The sequence below is a fragment of the Zychaea mexicana genome (assembly GCF_025766255.1).
Source record: "Zychaea mexicana strain RSA 1403 chromosome Unknown BDB00scaffold_83, whole genome shotgun sequence".
NCBI classification, from domain to species: Eukaryota; Fungi; Mucoromycota; class Mucoromycetes; order Mucorales; family Lichtheimiaceae; genus Zychaea; species Zychaea mexicana.
Genome location: NW_026516746.1, coordinates 72,632 through 90,277, shown reverse-complemented (window position 1 = coordinate 90,277; position 17,646 = coordinate 72,632). Strand labels below are relative to the sequence as shown.

The 17,646-nt window shown below is 42.5% G+C and overlaps 3 protein-coding genes across 3 annotated transcripts; 2 read left to right on the top strand and 1 right to left on the bottom strand.

Annotated features, from left to right (window-relative positions):
• Window positions 1-5,173: 5,173 nt before the first annotated feature.
• On the bottom strand, window positions 5,174-6,204 carry BDB00DRAFT_841963 (clathrin adaptor complex small chain-domain-containing protein). The gene is made up of 4 exons (XM_053124856.1): window positions 6,015-6,204; window positions 5,761-5,908; window positions 5,570-5,647; window positions 5,174-5,491 (listed from the first exon to the last, which is right to left on the bottom strand). The coding sequence occupies exons 1-4, from the start codon at window positions 6,169-6,171 to the stop codon at window positions 5,344-5,346; spliced, it is 531 nt and encodes a 176-aa protein (XP_052975942.1). The 5' UTR covers window positions 6,172-6,204; the 3' UTR covers window positions 5,174-5,343.
• Window positions 6,205-11,415: 5,211 nt separating this feature from the next.
• BDB00DRAFT_841962 (uncharacterized protein) lies at window positions 11,416-13,490 on the top strand. Its single transcript, XM_053124855.1, has 3 exons — window positions 11,416-12,571; window positions 12,674-13,077; window positions 13,167-13,490. The coding sequence occupies exons 1-3, from the start codon at window positions 11,610-11,612 to the stop codon at window positions 13,217-13,219; spliced, it is 1,419 nt and encodes a 472-aa protein (XP_052975941.1). The 5' UTR covers window positions 11,416-11,609; the 3' UTR covers window positions 13,220-13,490.
• An 857-nt stretch (window positions 13,491-14,347) lies between these two features.
• Window positions 14,348-17,645, top strand: BDB00DRAFT_941462 (uncharacterized protein). Its single transcript, XM_053129370.1, has 5 exons — window positions 14,348-15,351; window positions 15,556-15,835; window positions 15,917-17,065; window positions 17,146-17,405; window positions 17,480-17,645. Exons 1-5 carry the CDS (start codon window positions 14,426-14,428, stop codon window positions 17,604-17,606), a joined length of 2,742 nt encoding a protein of 913 aa, XP_052975940.1. The 5' UTR covers window positions 14,348-14,425; the 3' UTR covers window positions 17,607-17,645.
• Window position 17,646: the final 1 nt, after the last annotated feature.

Genomic DNA, 17,646 nt, shown 5'->3' with positions numbered 1-17,646 from the left:
ATAATGAGTATGCATGTTTGTTTTGAGTTCAAATTAAACAAACGTAAAAATTGTCATTATTACTACCTTTAAAAGTTGAGCGAATTTTCCTCTGGCGCAAGTCGGTTAAAGTAAGATTTCACGAAAGTATTTAACGCGTTGCATACCTCTCTATTCACGGAGTGACATTTAAGTAACCCAGGTTTATCATTGATTTAGTTCGGTAGGAAAGATAAGCTTTTTCAAACCAATACTGTATGTGATCATCTAATGGAGTTGACTCAAAATTTATATGAATATTACTTGTGTCTAGGTCTGATGGACGCGTTTTGTCATCTTTACATATGCTTACAGTTTATTCACTTTTTGTTTTTTCGATCAAAGCTGCGCCATACTCAATAAATGAATTGACGAGTATACTCGTGTTGGCACAACGAATTTAGAGGAGATTATGTGCAATGTTTAGTTTTATCCGTTGTCTCGCCGAGAGGCGATCGCGTAGATGCTGTTTGATCCATTTCACTTCAATCGCGATACGAGGAGTCCTTCGGTCAAGTCTTTTTTTCCCATTATAAACATGGCTAGATCAGTAACAGCTTGCTGTACGTTTAGGATTATAATAATTTGCCGTAATGCTTTTTGCTCATGTTGTTTTGGGCTCGGGATTCAAGTAAAAATTTGCCGTTGCAATCCTCTACATAATACCCTCACCAACAATTTCATTTCATTTCTGCTTTTTAAGCTCTGTTTCTCGTATCGCTGACTCGAACTGCACCGTAATGCTTTGTGTGCTAAAGTTCCATAAAGTTCGTTCTCGTGCATGCAGCGGAACAAGATTCATCCATAAAAATGCTTTTTGGCAGCCTTCTTATCGTGATGAGCGTGAAGGTATTCAGTTATATGCATTAGGTGATCCGTCCTGCTATGTTGTGCATTGGTATTTATATGTAATAGCAGGTTTAATACCTGATTGTGCATACATGCGCGCATACTTGCACCAGCACCAGCACGTACTATTACGTGCGACATACATTCACATTAGTGAGCAAAGTGATGAATGCAGAAATTCAAGTAAAAAGAGCAGCCTTGCATTTCAGTGTGGCGTAAACCATGTGGAATCAAAATGCAGTTGATTTCAACAAATATTCTTCGTCCACGCTGACGACCAGACATACTTATGTGTACTAGATCTGATCACCGCCGGGGCAGCCATATAGGTGTCCTTACCTACGTATACTCTCCTTGCTGTATTTGAACGAAATCCCTAAGAAATTACCTAGCAATAACATCTATATGCTGTTTACTGGACCAAGTGTAAGCATTGCCGTCACATCACAGGTTCTCAGAAATGATGACTGCCATGCATACACTTATTTATTCTTAGACATATTTCATCTGTCAGCAATTACATGGCACAAGTAGCTTCATAAAAAGGGTAGGTTTTAGTGCTATGAAATGAACGAATCATAAACATTTACAGTACGCTTCCTCAAGAAGGTGTATGACCATACATATTTTCAATATATTGTAGAACATTTATGATTGAGAGGTGATGAAACAGCTCCCTGTTTTCAACTTCACCACCATCTTCTTTTTACAGATGAAGTTTCTCACAGTTCCTGCAACAAACCTTGTTGCCTCCCGATATAAACACTGCTGCACAAAATACTTCTTAAAACTGCATGAGATATAGTTTGGAATGTTTTATGGATCGGCTACCAACTTGTTGTTGATGTTTTGGATTGATAAATGGTGCGGGCTTCGACAAATTGTTTCACAGTTTTCTCCCAATCTTTGATCTGATAAGCATTAATGCGACTACTATACATATTGCAATGGAACTTACCACGGTGGTAAGTTCCATAATCTTCTAAAAGTCGACCATAACTGTAAAATACTTGGCGAAAAAAGCTATATAGATTTAACTGCTATAGAAATCTAGGTAACTATAGAGCACGTAGCAGTTAGGGTGATCCGGAGATATGGTGATGGCAAAATTCAATCATCCTGTTAGTACAATTCTGTTAGATTAGATACATTGTGAGTTTGTGACACAAGACAACATAACAAGCAAACAATGTTGTCGCTCAGGGGGTGAGAGGAGGGTCCAGAGACACATTTCGTAGCATAACATACATTGCGCCCCAGACAAAGCATATTGTAACACAATACAATCAACAAAAAAAAGTAATTTAATGTGTTTCGAGTATTTGTTGACGCCTACTAGTCATACGCCAATGTAAACCTAACCATAGAAATGGATGAAGCGAATGAAGATCATCAAGAAGAGTGTTTTATATGTCTAGTATTTACATAAACGAAATAAAAGATAACGCCGGCCCTAAATCATCGTTGCTAAATGAATGATCTATGTTTTACGTGTGTACAAGAGGATAAAAAAAGAAGCTGTCGACTTTCAACATTAAATCGATCACATGTGACTGACAGACCGATACTTTTCTAGGCATCATGTATTTTTCCATCTTTGTCACATATAGAAAGTATCGCAGCAGCAGTAGTAGTGATTGATGATACACCTCGTGGGAGAAAAGCCCTCGTTTTTTAATATAGAGGTGTGATCTACGCCAACGATGGCGATCAGCACAAATTCGTTCTAGCACGTTCAAGGGCATAATTGAAGGAGTACAATAATAGTATAATGTTTTTAGTTACACGGTAATTCACTGAGTTCACGATGACGACGAGTAAGAAGTTCAGTGTGATAGTATGCCGATTCTGGCAATTACATTGTAACCTCAGCGGCGGGGCGGAAGATCCTCCGGATGGGCGTTCGTCGGCGTGAAAGTTCTATGGTACATTATACTTAGATCTTAAAATAGCTCATGTTTCATACTATGACATAAAAGATCTCTCTCTATCTCTCTATGTTCTCAATACCGTGCGTAAGCAGACAAAAGTTTGTTGTAATATGGTATTGAAAAAGAACGAGATTGTATTATATTAAATGATCGATTAAATAGCGTAATTACATAAATAAGATTTTTCGTCTTTTAGTCATTAGTAGCGGGGTGGATATATAGGAAAAGGATTATTCTAATAATTGATGAGAGGGTAGATGTAGAAGCCATATTAAAGATGCGTGTATTATTACGTGGTAGCGAGGGATGGATGGATAAATAATTAAGGTGGAGAGACAAAGGGAGGGAATATGCAATGCAAACAAAAAAAAAGTTTGAGGATCGTATGGAGAATTGGGCATAAATGATTGATCATCGATGTGGTTGTTGTGGCTGTTGGTGCTGTTGCTGTTGTGACGCACATCTGTCGCATGGCTCATCTATACCAAGGGCGCGACCACATTGCGGACAGTTCGTCCGGCAATCGGGACAGACCCATCCTTGTTTCAGCACTCGACCGCAGCCGCATGTCGGAGGGTCACAGCCATCGGTAGTGTCGTAGTCGTAGTCGTAGTCGTCATCGTCATCCTCGTCTATGCTCATCTCTAATTCGACATCGTCCGGTCGCTGCTGTCGCTCAGGATCGGCATTGTCATAGTAACCGTTGCTGTTGACATGACTGCTGTTGTTGCTGTTGCTAGGTTTCCGTCGACGATGCAATCCGAAAATCCGGGCCAAGTGATGTAAGAACACGCGTAAGATCTCTTTGAATGTCCGCATGACAAAAGTAGTGGAAAAAAAAACAAAAAACAAAACAGAAAGACTTTTTGGGACTGGAGAGGATTGACTTCGTCACTGTGCATCCCTTTTATAGCGAGTGTCATTGCTTCTTGAAACTGCGATCTCCGCAAAAAAAAAGAGAAGCACCAACGATGTTTTTTTTAGAGCGACGGACGGTGTAGCACAAATTAATAACGACTGGCCCACTTGGAGCGAAGGGAATATATTTCATTCACGATTGAAATTAGATGACGAATGTGATGATATCACAACCATGAGAGAACAAAAAGAACCCGGGATTTTGGAAACTGTGTTACTTTGTGCACTCTCACTCACATAAATTCAGCAACAGCAACAGCACATCCTCTAACATAATACGAAAACGTGAAACGGGCCTGGCCTTTCAGCCACGCGCCGCCACACCTCACCGATTGGTTCCTCTGAAAGAACCGACAGCGATCTCGCCACGTGGGAGCTTCTAGTTTCCGTGGGCGAAAACACGCCAGCAAGACCATCCACACAGAAGCGAGGGGCGCCATGTGATATTTACTCCACATCATCCTGCCATTTTTTAAATGTACCAAGTAAGTGAAGGCTATTAATGACGCGTGTTTATGTGTGCCGATGTAAAAACGCCATTTCGCCAAAGATCTTACTCTCCCTTGATACTCTTTCTTCAATCTTCCAGCCCGCCCCCTTGCCATGCTACCCACGAGGGAGGCGCGCGCTTTTGTTGTGGGTCGCTTTGCGGGAAAAAAAAAACAGAAAGAGAAGAGAGTTTCAGGACTCCCGCACTGTTATGTGAGATATGCGCGCGCGGCGTTTTGTGTCGTTATCTCGATGATTGTTGTCCTGCTATCGATACGAATTTGGGCGTTGTAGACAGGATACACAAACTGTCAGCTTTAGGGACACTCCTGTCAACCCTGTTTCGGTTGCGCTTCCGAGTGGCCATGCCCCTTCCGAAAGGTATAAAACGGGTCCTGCACCTTTTCGTTTTTGCAAAGGCATTCCTCCTTTTCTCTCTCTCTCTTCGATTATTCATTCTTCTTTCTCCCGGGCTCTGCATCCCATTTCTCGTGATACTACTGAAACCACTACTACAGACATAATCCAGTAATCATGCCACCAGACAGACCCGCCAAGCCCGCTCTCCCAAGACCATATCCCGCTCAGGTCAAGCGTCCAAGATGAAGGGCAACAAGCATCTGTCCTTTTCTTTCCAGGGCACAATTTTGCCTGTGTGTATCTTTCCACCTCTTTCTATCTCACCAACCAAGACCATTGTATATATCCGTATTCGAACAACGTAAAAGCTGCCATCATCCATCCGTTTACAGCAAAAAAAGTTTTGTGGTTTCCAAGCAAACGCGTTTTGCCGGTGTTATTTTTTTCGGGCGTCGTTAATGTAGAAATTCCTTTTGATAATCTTTGTCTTCCTGTTTTCTGTTTGTACTTGTCTTTTGTTTTTGTGCTTTTCCAAAATGAACAAAAAATCATTTTTCGCGCTCTTTTTCGATTTGCTGTGTTTTGTTCTTGTACAGCTCTACTGATGTATTTGATCTGCTGTTACGTGTGACAAGCCGTCAACTTTTAAAACGCCAAACTATACTCACTGATGGATTGACGTAGTAGCAGCCCGCATTTATATTATCGTCAGATATACATTCGAAGAGAGAAAAAAAGAAGGGACACAAGGTGCTGCTGTTTATTACTATTGGCTTGTCTATCTAAGCAACTGGCTTGCGAATCTATCTCTGGCCGATTGGTATGCTTGCATCAGCGTTTGTTCACTGAAAGGAATATCGACCATGTCAAGTCGTGGTTTGGATACTCGACTAACAATGGCGTTTGCGTCTGTCTCGAGAATGATCCTATTTATATCTTGGTGAGTAAAGTTCTTTCCTCCCCACCGCCTATCTCCCTGGGTGCTTGCGAAAACACAAACTTACCCTGCGTCCACCGTTTCATCCAGACAGAGCACCACTAGATCCAAATTATCCATCACCGATCGCTTTTCCACTTGGAATCTTGCAGTCACAACGTACACACAGATAGAGAGAGAAAAAAGTAAGAATTAGAAACATAGCATAAAGCATCTAGTTTGTAGCCATCAGTCTTTCGCAGGGACATTAAATAGTACCTCAACAATGTAGAAACAGCGTCATAGAATGCATTAAGCATGCTCAATAATATCAGCTCGTTCTCTTCGGTGGATCCAACCACGTAAAAGAATATATCAATGTTTGAGCGATACAGCACAACTTGATTATCGTACAAAATAACTTCGCCTGGTGTTCATCTTGCATTATTAGAGCTTTGTTTTTCATACCCATTCACATCTCGTTTCTGCTCGTAATCACCACTTATATGTACTGTGAGAGAAAAAAAACGAACCTTGTGCACGCTTGGTTTTGTCGAACAATCCCTTTTCAAATGCCTTTTGTTCTTTCAGATTCGGGTAATCTTGTCCATAGTATTTTCCGAGAACACGATTTCCTTCGGCATCAAGCAGTACGACTGCCTTGATGGAGTATAATGAGAGATTCACCATGGCTTCTTGAAGGAGGAGTTGAAACAGTGCGCGTAACTGGGACACTTGGTCGCACCTTGAATGAAATCGACAACAGCCAATTAAATCGCGTCAAATGCCAATACGGACACAATCCGCTTCATGTTCAGCAGTGTAATACTAGGGTTATGAGTGTATCGTCCTTGAACGTCGATCCAGTAACTTCGAAAGGAAAACGAGATACGCGAGTGAGAAGCATAATAAAGATATATGTATTGTTAAGCCTAAAGAGCTTCGTCCAGAGAGGACACTTTTGCGAGTTGGTGACCGTGGTGGCTCTCGATGGTTTCATTGTCATAAAATTTATCTAATTCAAGAAAAAACTCACATTGCCTACTTGAAATATTATAAAGCCCACCCACCTCTTTCTTTCACGACTGCAAGACATTAGAGCTCTCTTTATTAGCGTAAGATCACTTTGCACAACTGGCTGCTAGATTCAAAAAACCCTTCGATCATTCTTGCTCTTTTACCTTGACAACCATCCTAATCTCTGGGTTCAGCCCCAAGACCTAATCTGAGCGGGACTCGTACGCTGGCGGTATTTACCGAAGAAGATCGTACCAAATGGCTCAAGTAAGAGTCCCATAGAGGCTAAGCAAGGATTTAAATGGTCACAGCTATAAAGACGATAAAGGTCTTTGATAATTGTCAAGTAACAGCATAACTCCTAAACGGAGATGACAGAACTTGAAAAACAGGTACGTATATCCTAAAAATTCTGAGAAGCTCGAAAGGGTAGTGAGTAGCGTAATATCAAGGCTCGGCAACATCGCCTGATAATGTCGCAATAATATGCTATACTGACTACGTATATTGCTTCATGTGTATTGCACAGATTGAAACAGCTCTGAGGGCGTTTCTTCTTTCCGTAAACGTAACTTTCTGTTGGTTGGTACGATATTCGTTCCGGGGTTTTCTGCCCACTACTGTATCGCCACGAAGTCTTTTGTGACGAGAATATAAAGAAATCGACATTGCAAAAATTGTCAAGAATGGGTACTGAGGTTTTAAAGTCTTGCTTTATAAAGATGCATTATATAATTTACATAGTTGATGTGCACTCTAATATTTATCTAGTATACAGTATACTATGTGAAACTCACACTAGATATGAGGTGTAAGTAAACGAAACAGACTGTCACCGACAAGCAAAGCGGTTTTTTCGTTATTGGTCAGATACAACTTAATCGTTCGCTTCTTCAATTCAAGCACATATGTTTAGGAATACTCTGCTTTCTTTCTATCTTGACCTATTGTTGATAAGACGGAGATCAGTACGACAACAACCATGTGCATAATGCGTGCTTGCTTCCCCATATGCAGGTATCAGACTTAGAAGCTCAACCACTCCTTCCTTCATCCGCCATATTAGCTAGAGCAATAATATCGGAGCCACAACCGTGATGTTCCCGTGTGCTTCGTTTTTCCCCCCAGATTCGATCTCGCGGCGGCGGTTGTATACATTGCGCCTATTATATTTCGGCGAACACACCTTGTACAACATTGCTGAAATAGATACAGATCCAACCGACTGAACCAGTGAACTGTCGAAAATCTCACCATCCTTGATGATAAAATTTATTCGTCATGCTAATAAGTACCGGAAATTGCTTAAGCAACAGTAAATGTATAGTTCAACATATAGCCGTTGTACGATCAAGGCTGGTGTATTCGAGCTGCAATATCATCATATTGATAATAAAATCAGATCTGCTCGTCAGTGGTCATCATCGTCAGCGTCATACAACCCCATGTCATTGTGCTCTATCTTATAGCACACTAACTTGTAATGGTGTAGCATAGACTCATATATGTACAAGAGAAAGAGGTGTCTGTTATTACTATAATTACGTATTACCAGGGTAGGACAGAATATTAGCCTTAGGTACTATGGTAAATGGTTTTTTGAGCTAGCCAAAACGGTTTCCACAGCATATGGTCGATATTTTGCTTTTTTCCTATGGTGATACCAGCCCGCGTAATAAAAAAAAAGAAAGATGACATCCGATCAATGCCGAGTATTCAAGTGTGACAAGTCTCCTTTTCGGTGTATCTTCAATTGTTTTGATGACCGTTAATTACGTCTACTTCCACATGTTATTATGGCACATCTCATACGCTATTATTTGTGTTCTCCATTTCATTTGTTCCGAGAAAAGAACATAATATAGCAGGCTTGTAGAATTATTATAGTCAGCTTTTCATTAGAGGCCTTTTTTTACGCGGTACGAATCTCACGTTTCGTCCTTTTAAAGCTGGCCTTATTTTTAGAAATAATGAGTCTGAGCATCATGCTGAAATAATTGTAACCGGAGGAAATGGAACTCCCGTTACAGTAAATGACCATCTTCACTGTTTATAATGTTTGTATTTTAATATTTACCATTGTGTCAAAATTTTTATATTTTGGAGAGGGAGTTCTCGAGAAGCCTTGATGGGCTAAAAAAGAGAAAATAGTAAGTGCATACTTGTTGTTGTTTCTATGTTGTTGTTCTACATACAAATAGAACGTCCTTACTACGAAAGCGTATATCATAAACATCGAACCATTTGATGCTGTCGGCTTTGTTCCAAAGTTTATTTTAGGTAACACACGAAAAAGAATAGCGGTAGTAAATAACGTTTTCAATCAAGTGGCAACTCATTAAATGGAGCGAATAAGGCACAGGTACGCAAATAAATAACCGATTATACAAAATTAACCGCGGGTGGGTGGCAAAACATCCAAGCCGGTGGAGGCCGTTCGCCATAAGCGGTACATAATCACGCTTTAATCGTTTTTTTTTTACATTCTTATCCTACTCGCCTAATAGCCAATCAGAAAATATAACTTTCTTACGGTCTTTCATGCGAAATAGAGCAGCAGCGATCAATTGGTCTGAAATTCACTCAAAGAGACCTATAACTATATATTTTAACCAGATTGCTGTTGTAGGACTGACAGTGGATAATTCATGACCATAGTTGCTTGCATGTAAATTGGAAGATGATCCTATGCGGCTTACAGTAACCCACAACATAAGTCTCCCAGATATTAATAACACAATCCTAATAAAATTATACTCATAATAACTTCCATTTCTTTTGTATGTATTGACATTAACTATGAATATTTAAGAAACCGACAGGGCTTATGGCCAACACTTCTTTCACGCACACAGATATTGTTAGCAACTTTGAGGAGCAGCAAAGATAAAATATATGCATGTATATACTCTCTTACCAAAACAACAAGGCCAAGGAAGACGGCGGAAAATCATTGCATGTGCTGCTAGGAACTGGAGGCATGTGCACATGCAATAGCAAACAAGTGTACTATTAAAATAAAGACCATGGAAAGATCAAGGTTTAAGTGAGCAAAGAGCTGTTAGCAATTAGCGTGTAATAGGCATGAATTGAGGACCTTGTAGTGCTCAACGCAGCTGTGGCACACAGACATACGACAATGATCCACGCTAAAATAAGCATCCTGCAGGAAACATGAATCTTATGATATCCAGGTAGCGTGATCGTCGCCTTTGATAAAATATGCCAACGCTCCAAAGCAGCAGAAACCGTCCGATACCACATTTTCTACCCTTAGATAGCGCCTTATTCTAGTCAATTCGAGCGGTAGCGCTATGGATAATCGGCATCACACAGACATAATTGGATAACTATAATATTGGCTTACATCGCAATGGTAAAACTAATATTTGAAAAGGATCTCACTCTTTTGTGGCTTTCTAATTTTCGCTTTTTTACAGGATGGCCATGATAACGCTTGTTTTTGCCAAAATTGCTTTTATCTATTTGGGTTTTTGTTACTCCAGATTTAGCTACATAAGGCATACAGGTAAATATAAACCGGTCAATGAAGAGAGTGATAGAATTATAAGGAGAAAGTAAGTATGATACCTAGAGTAAGGTCATCGTTTGTCAGATGAACAACCGAGTGTATGCATCATACATAATTTGAGCGATTATAGCGTCGGCCCAGCAGATTTAATGCTTGTATCATAACGTAGACGGCAAACCATATAATACCCAGAGCACCTTTATACAGTAATCATATCAATGGTTTTGATAAAATATACACGGGGAGCTGTGGTTAGTTCACTTGCCTTTGTGTGCTTCTCTTTCTTCCACGACGTATTATATGTGAGTTCGGGCTAAGGTATGGGGGAAGTAAGCAATGAGGAGTGTAAGGAAAAACAAACCTTTAAGAGAAGACAAACAGAAAAAGTGAGTTGCATGAAAAGATTAGAGAGGTATTAGGTACGCAAACTTATCTTTTCGACCAATTTATCAATGACACGGTGATACTTGTAAGAGACAACCTCTGAGTGTGTCAATTAACGATGCTTCGTACAGCTTTTTCTTCGACAAACCCAATCTGTGAAGCCCACCATAAGATTACATGCTACAAAGTATAAAAAACAATAGAAAACATGGTGAATAAGGGCTAGTTGTGTTTCGTGCTGTTCATTGTATGACACTTTCTCATAAAGTTCGAAACAAAAACCAAACAGGAGGAGTGCAGACTTTACTTACTATAGCGACAATTGCTAACCATCTATGGATTACCCAAAAAAGCACGTCATGCGCAATAGTCCACAGTATCATCAGGGAGGCAGTTATGATCAATGCGACCGTGGTGGTCTTGACGATATATGCGAATCAACGTTTCTTCCTCTATACTATTTCAAGTAAAGGCGAGCCAATAAGCCAATTAAACCCATTTTTTTGGGTACTACAGTACTACTATGACGTCGGTGTAACAATTTTTTGTGCTGGTGCTTTCCAAAGCTACAGATTGAATGACAGTTCATTTTCTGATTTGATCCCCCCAAACCTTCTCTACTGTCCCCCGCGCCTGATGGAATCATATGAACTTGCCGTGGTACGTAGTTTATGCCACCAAAACAAAGCATCTTAGAGAAGAATGTAATCCCAAGGGGGGTGAGTGGAATTCTAAAGGAATACGTATCAAGAATGAGTAGAAACCACTCCCAAAAAAGTATACTCAGAAAAAGAAAAACGAGAGACTTGACTGTATCCCCAAACTCAAAAAGAAATATGCTTTAAAGGGATAGATCGACGACAACGGAATAGAAAGGTCGATCTACTAGAATTGATTCGTCATGTTTCATCCTTCCTTGTAGCTTAAAGCCAAACGAATTTCAAACGGAGAGTAATGGTGGTGGATCGCGAGGCTGTCCTGTACCTTCTTTTCCCTCGTCTTCAAATTGATCCAGCATTGTATCACACGAATATATCAATAGAGCCAAGAACAAAGACCCTTTGAAGTTCCAACCAACGTGACACACAGACACACGATCTCTTATCTTTCTTTTTCTGTTCCTTTCTCTTTACTTGTTCACTTCTACCCGAGAAAGAATACATACCAAGAGAAAGTGTGTCTTATTTTTTTGCGAATGGAGTTTGATGAAGTCAACCACTTTGTCAAGCATGGAAAGCCAACGACGCCATTGGACTCAGACGATCGCAGCATTGCCGCATTGGCAATCGGAACTCCCTATTATCCTGATTTCCCGTACCCACAAACATTCACCAGCATCAATAATAAGAAACGGCCCATTACAGCCAAATTCGTCGACACAGTCCGCCATCGATTAAAGAAATCGTCTAGCGTCACAGCATCTACAAACAGTAATGTTGAGGGAACAGATCTTTTCCAGCACCATAGCGGTAGTAGCAGCAGTATTGCGCGCCAACAACAAAGTCAACGTCGTCGTCCTCTGAAACGAGCAACAACATCTACTTCGAAAAAGGCGGCAACAACAACAACAACAACAACAACAACAACAACGAGGACCGATAGATCAACCGCGAGTGATAGTACTGGTACACGCACTATTGCAACGACGACAGCAACAACACCATTACTGGTCAAATCAAGTACTGATTCGCACCATCAAAATCATCGACCACGAGAAAGATCAGGTGGTCACCGGTTACTACTGTCTCGTTTGAAGAAACAGCAACAGCACCACCATCATCATCATCATCATACTAGTGGCGGTGTCGTAGAAGAAGGAGGCTACTATTCTGTAGACGATTCATTGTATCGCCGGACGAAACAGAGGTCTACATCTTCGAGACTGTGGAAACGACGACGGCGACCAAGACGATTATCTTCAGCTATTGAACCCCCTGATCCCATGTCCGCCACGGCGACGACGACGACAACGACAACCATTCCAGTAGTAGCAGCACTATCAACGCAAAAGTTGGCTGATCTGCAGATGATCAGTGATCAAATGCGAAGGTTTTGTGTGCCGTCTGACTGGGCAAGTGTTACGAGGCGGCCCTCGCTAACTGCTTTTCCCCTACCACCCATATTGGAAGGTTTGGATCGACAAAGGGGCTCTCCGCTGTAAGTTCCATCACTCAGTCACTGCCTTTTTTCTACTTTCAACATGTCTTTTTTTTTATGATGTGAGGTGACTCGGCATTAATCAATGGTGATTATTTTTAGAACACTGGCCAGTGTGTTGAATGACATGACAATGAGCATCTCTCGATACCAGTATCTGTGCGATCAAGAGCAGCAACGCATCGAGTCCAGTCGTCAGGAGATCGAGGAGCATGTTTTCAAGTTACAACAACTGGATCGTGACGTGGAACAACTCAACAGCAAGATCGTGTTGGCACGGTCCGAAGGCATGGAAGGACTGCAGCATATGCTCCAGGACACGCAACTCCGTTTGCCACTTGTCAAAGAGGCACGTTTGCGGCACAAAAGGACGGTGGCGGCAATTGAAGGCTACAACAAAAGCATGAATTATGCCGTGCGACTTGCGGATCTGCAGAGTAAAGTGTTTGCTGCACGACAGCGTCAGCTGACCTGGAATTGTGTCCAGCAGTGGATTCCGTCTATTGGTAAATATTTTCTTATTGTCTAGTTTATTTTCTATAGTGACTACCAAGTAGCTCGCTCTAACACGCGTGCTTTCTCTTGTTGTTGTTAGTTTTGCTTGCTGCATCGGCATTGCTGGGACTGTTGATATCGTATACGCACTAAGTTCCTGACTGTCCTCATCATACCGTCGTCAATAATCCATATTCACTACATACTTTATTGCTTCTATATACCCTCCATCATTCCAGAGCCAAAACGTTTGCCCTCTCCACTATTCCAATTCTTCTGTTGTTGTAACTTTACTATTACGATACTATGCTACTATGCTCCCCCTCGGAAAAATGTGTACATAATTACTTCATACTCTTCTAAAGACGGTTGGCCATTAATCTATTGTTTATTCCAGTGAGGAACGCAAAGCTCCCAAACCGGGCCACGTGTTGAAGGACTAAATGCTTTCTGCTCTTTCTTGGAATGTTTGTCTTGTCCGAGTGAGAGGCCGTGCTAACTCTCCCCTCACCCGTCCCCCCACCCCTTTCGCACAGATGCAACATGTCAGGAGAACAAAACAAAAGAGAGCGATTCATACAAGTTTGATTATTATACTGCACACAGCTCATTCACCCATACAAACACACATCAGGAGAAGTCTAAAAAGAAGGTTGCAGTGAGGTGTATACTAGCGATAAAAGATGAGTGTTTCTTCCTATAGCTGGCCCCCATAGGGAGAGAAGCTTCCTTTCTTCGTTCCAAGATCGAACAAGAGGAAAAGAAGAGTGAAAGGAGAGGGTGGGTGTTTGGGGCTGTTTGTGCACCCAGCCAACGGAGCCCATAACAAAACAAAACAAAAAAAAGCAAAGCAAGATAGAAAGCGCAAAGGCTGATACAGTTAAACACGCATAATGAGCGCAGTCGTCATCATCTTCAGCATCATCATTTATGCACAGAAAGCGTTGGGGCCCCACCTATTTCTGCATGCACCTGTTTTAGCTTGGCTCAGTGGATACGGAAAAAGGTAAAGGGCAGGCACTCCTTGCTGTGATTATAGAGTAGTAGTGCACCGGCTCTATGTGCTAATCCTTCTGTCCGCATGATAAAAAGTGCCTTGTATCGTGGCATCCTCTTTTGCTCCAGATTATGTGCAAGTGTGCCACCCCTCAAAGATTTCAGTCAGCACCAGTGTTAATCTTATTTTTACTCTGCCTGCGATCTGTTCCTTTCTAATCTCTCTCTTCTTTTCCTCTCTCTCTCTCTCTCTCTTTCCTCTTTCCTCTTTCTCAAAACGACGGTCATCAACAAGCACCTTTTCCCTTTCCCTTTTAAACTATAAGCTCTCTCGTTACAACAACATCTACTACTATTACAATAATGGTTCATTATGGGGGCAACAGTGGTAGAAAACGGTGTGACTCGACCGTGTCAGTTCAACCGCAATCATCATCGACACGCCGCCGCTCTCTGCGAAATGTGCCATCGTTTTCGGCCATGATCAAGTCCACCTCGCTCCGTTCCATGGATCCTGACCAGGTCAGCATTGCTTCAACTTCTACGACAAACAACAACAATGGCGTCACTAGCAGTAGCAACAAATTCGCCTCCTTCACATCGAGACGTCAGTCATTGACAAGAGCCACCGCATCAAGCCTGGCAAAAATGGTTAAAATGTCGTCCTCTGATGAACAGCAACAGCAGTCGTCTACTTCGCCAGCAGCAGAAAAGAAAAAGTCCTCTTCACGATTCAACAAACTGCTGAAGCGACAATCTGCATCATCTGCAGTTCAGCAGCATTATCAGCAGTACCAGCAGCAACAGTCGGCAGCAATGTCCAAAGAAGAGCAGCAGCAATTGCTGCCGTCACCTCCTGATACGCCGCTGCCTTCTATGACCACGACGCCAAATGGCAGTAGCAGCAATAACAAGAAACGTGCGTCATGGTCGCCTTTCGGATTGCTCCGCAACCATGGCAATAATAGCCAGCACCATCACCATCACCAATATGAACCCGTGTCGCCTGCATCGTCATTGGATGAGCCTGTTGCTGCACCGCAATTACCGCCGTTGGACCCAGAAGACGAGTCGGGTTTCTTGCTGGACCCAGTCATGAACGACCGACGACGGTCCTTGGTAGTCCAGCCAACAGCTAGCACAGCGACCCGGTCATCCAAGCGTCACAGTACTGGTAGCAATTTCTCGCAGTATCAAATCCAACCATCTGTCTCGATGCGCACCAACAATAACAACAACAATGGGAGCAAATGCGAAGCGTGCACTCGACGCAAGGCTAATAGACGAAGGTCTGCAGCTTTGGATAGTGACAGCAATAGTATGACTGCCGAGCAGCACCATCATCATCATCACCATCATCATTCTGCTTCTTCTCGGCCCAATTCAATGCTTATTCAGCAGTCGTCGTCGTCGTCATTCTTGACCACCAGTAGTACGATCACGACAGCGAGCAGTAGCCACAACGCTAGCAGCACCAGGACCAACAACAATAGTAACAATAATCACACGAGCGGCAAGGAGAACCTGCTCCATAATAGTAAGGAGCATCCTCGACATAAGCAGCAGCAGCAGAAGGAGGTTTCCGGAAAAGGAAATCCAGATCATGTCATTGTCGTCGACCAGCCACTTTCTGTTAAACAGCACCAGCTTGTTCAGGAACATTCTTCATCATTGCCTCCACAGCAGCAAAAACAAGACCCTGAACCTGTTATCATTACTGCCACTGCTACTGCTACCACCACCACTACAACTAGTGCTGAGCTGCCCAATAGTGTGTCATCACCAGCAGCAGTGGCACCAACGTCGTCATCACCTGAGCAAGATCAAGCAAAGCCCAAATTATTACAACAACAGCAAGAACGTGAAGCAGAAGAAGAAGAACAACAACAGTCGCCAGAACTTGACGTTGTGCACACTCTTGCGCTTTTGGAACAAGTGGTTGAGGAAAAAGAACAAGAGCATATGGAGACAATCGAAGAATCAGCACCTCAATTGGAACAAGAGCATACTTTGGTGGTAGAAGAAAAACAAGATCTACGACAACAAGAAGAACAGTCTGCCATTGTTGCACAACAGTCGGCTGAACAAGAAGTATCACATCCTCAACAACAACAAAAGCAACGAGAACCGGGTACACCAGTGCCTGAGAAGAAATCGATCCAGCAACAACAAGAATCAAAAGGTACTACATCAGCACAGGCTTTACCTGCACAATCACCCACAGCACAGCAAACACAGAAACAGCAAACACAGCAACAGCAGCAGCACCAGGGACAGAAACAACGGCAAGTTGAAGAGGAGGAAGTACGACCATACGTTGTTGAGCAGGAACAAGTCGAGCGACCGCAAGTGGCAGCAGAATCCAGCACCAACAACAGCAGTAGTACTAGTAGTAGTGGTTTTCATGCACGAGAGTCCTCGCTATCACTCGCCATCATGCACCCACTTTTCAGCAACATTGGCGATCGTGCTGCCCTTGTTCCTCAGGAAAACTCATCCCTGATTCAGCTCGTCACCAGCTGCATTGCTCATGCCGACAAACTCAACCGACTTGCTCAGGACCTATCCCTGTCTGAATACCGAGTTGGCCAACTGCTGCAAAAACACCAGTCCTTGATCCAATCGATGGATGCGCGAGAACATCGATACAAGGAACATGTGGCTACGTATCAGCGACTCTTGTCTACTCAGGAACGAATGCTTTCTGAATTGGAGGATATGTTGGTGCTTTCTTCATCATCGTCAGGGCAGCAGCAGCAGCAGCATAACGGCAACAGAAATTCAACTACTACCGCCATGTGGATCCCGACTAATAATAGTTCGTTCACCTCAACTATCATGTCCGCTGCACCTGCATGGTGGCAGCAGATCATCCCTCAACGATTGCTACTACGACAGGAGTCAGGGTCAATTGTGAGTCGGCAGCATAATGCGTTAGGTCACACGACGGATATTGTCATTGCTGGTACATGTGTCACTGTAGAGCCGAGTCTCGTTCCAAAGGTAACAGAAATAGCAAAACTCTTTTTTCTTCTCTCGGCATTATACTAACTTGTTTATAATTATTATCCTCATTACAACAGCAACTCGTTGTAGCGTCTTTGGGTGATCAACTTGAGGAAGTACAAGCACACATACAAGAGCAGCAACAACAGCCGGAGGAGCAAAGGGGACCATGGATTTATCATCATTATTTGCTTCACATTCCACATGATGACCGTAGCACAAAGTTCCAATTGCTGCCTGAAGAAAAATGGGTTCCAGACGATCGTGCAGCAGGCTGTCAATTTCGTAACTGTGGTATCCAATTTGATGTTTTGCGTCGTCGTCATCACTGCCGCAGGTAAGCACCATCATCCTCGTTGATAGAGTTAGTGAGAAATACGAAAGCTGAACAAATGTGTAAACAATTGGTAGTTGCGGCAATATCTTTTGCTACAAGCATAGTGCAAATCAACTTCCTCTGTTCAAACCACTCAACCGAGACCAAGGCGAATGGGCACGCGTCTGCGACGCTTGCTTTTACCAACTCCTTGACACATAAAAATATATTACTACAGCATTCGCTTCTTCTGCATCATCAC

What these genes read in the sequence shown, in the direction of transcription:
- BDB00DRAFT_841962 (XM_053124855.1), top strand. Translation starts at nt 11,610, where the DNA reads ATGGAGTTTGATGAAGTCAACCACTTTGTCAAGCATGGAAAGCCAACG. An exon ending in CGACAAAGGGGCTCTCCGCT is followed by an intron (nt 12,572 to 12,673) that starts GTAAGTTCCATC and finishes GATTATTTTTAG; the next exon opens with AACACTGGCCAGTGTGTTGA. An exon ending in GCAGTGGATTCCGTCTATTG is followed by an intron (nt 13,078 to 13,166) that starts GTAAATATTTTC and finishes TGTTGTTGTTAG; the next exon opens with TTTTGCTTGCTGCATCGGCA.
- BDB00DRAFT_941462 (XM_053129370.1), top strand. Translation starts at nt 14,426, where the DNA reads ATGGTTCATTATGGGGGCAACAGTGGTAGAAAACGGTGTGACTCGACC. An exon ending in CGCAAGGCTAATAGACGAAG is followed by an intron (nt 15,352 to 15,555) that starts GTCTGCAGCTTT and finishes CAACAACAATAG; the next exon opens with TAACAATAATCACACGAGCG. An exon ending in CGTCGTCATCACTGCCGCAG is followed by an intron (nt 17,406 to 17,479) that starts GTAAGCACCATC and finishes AACAATTGGTAG; the next exon opens with TTGCGGCAATATCTTTTGCT.
- BDB00DRAFT_841963 (XM_053124856.1), bottom strand. Translation starts at nt 6,171, where the DNA reads ATGGTGAATCTCTCATTATACTCCATCAAGGCAGTCGTACTGCTTGAT. An exon ending in CAAAACCAAGCGTGCACAAG is followed by an intron (nt 5,909 to 6,014) that starts GTTCGTTTTTTT and finishes GATGAACACCAG; the next exon opens with GCGAAGTTATTTTGTACGAT. An exon ending in GCTGTTTCTACATTGTTGAG is followed by an intron (nt 5,648 to 5,760) that starts GTACTATTTAAT and finishes TGTGACTGCAAG; the next exon opens with ATTCCAAGTGGAAAAGCGAT.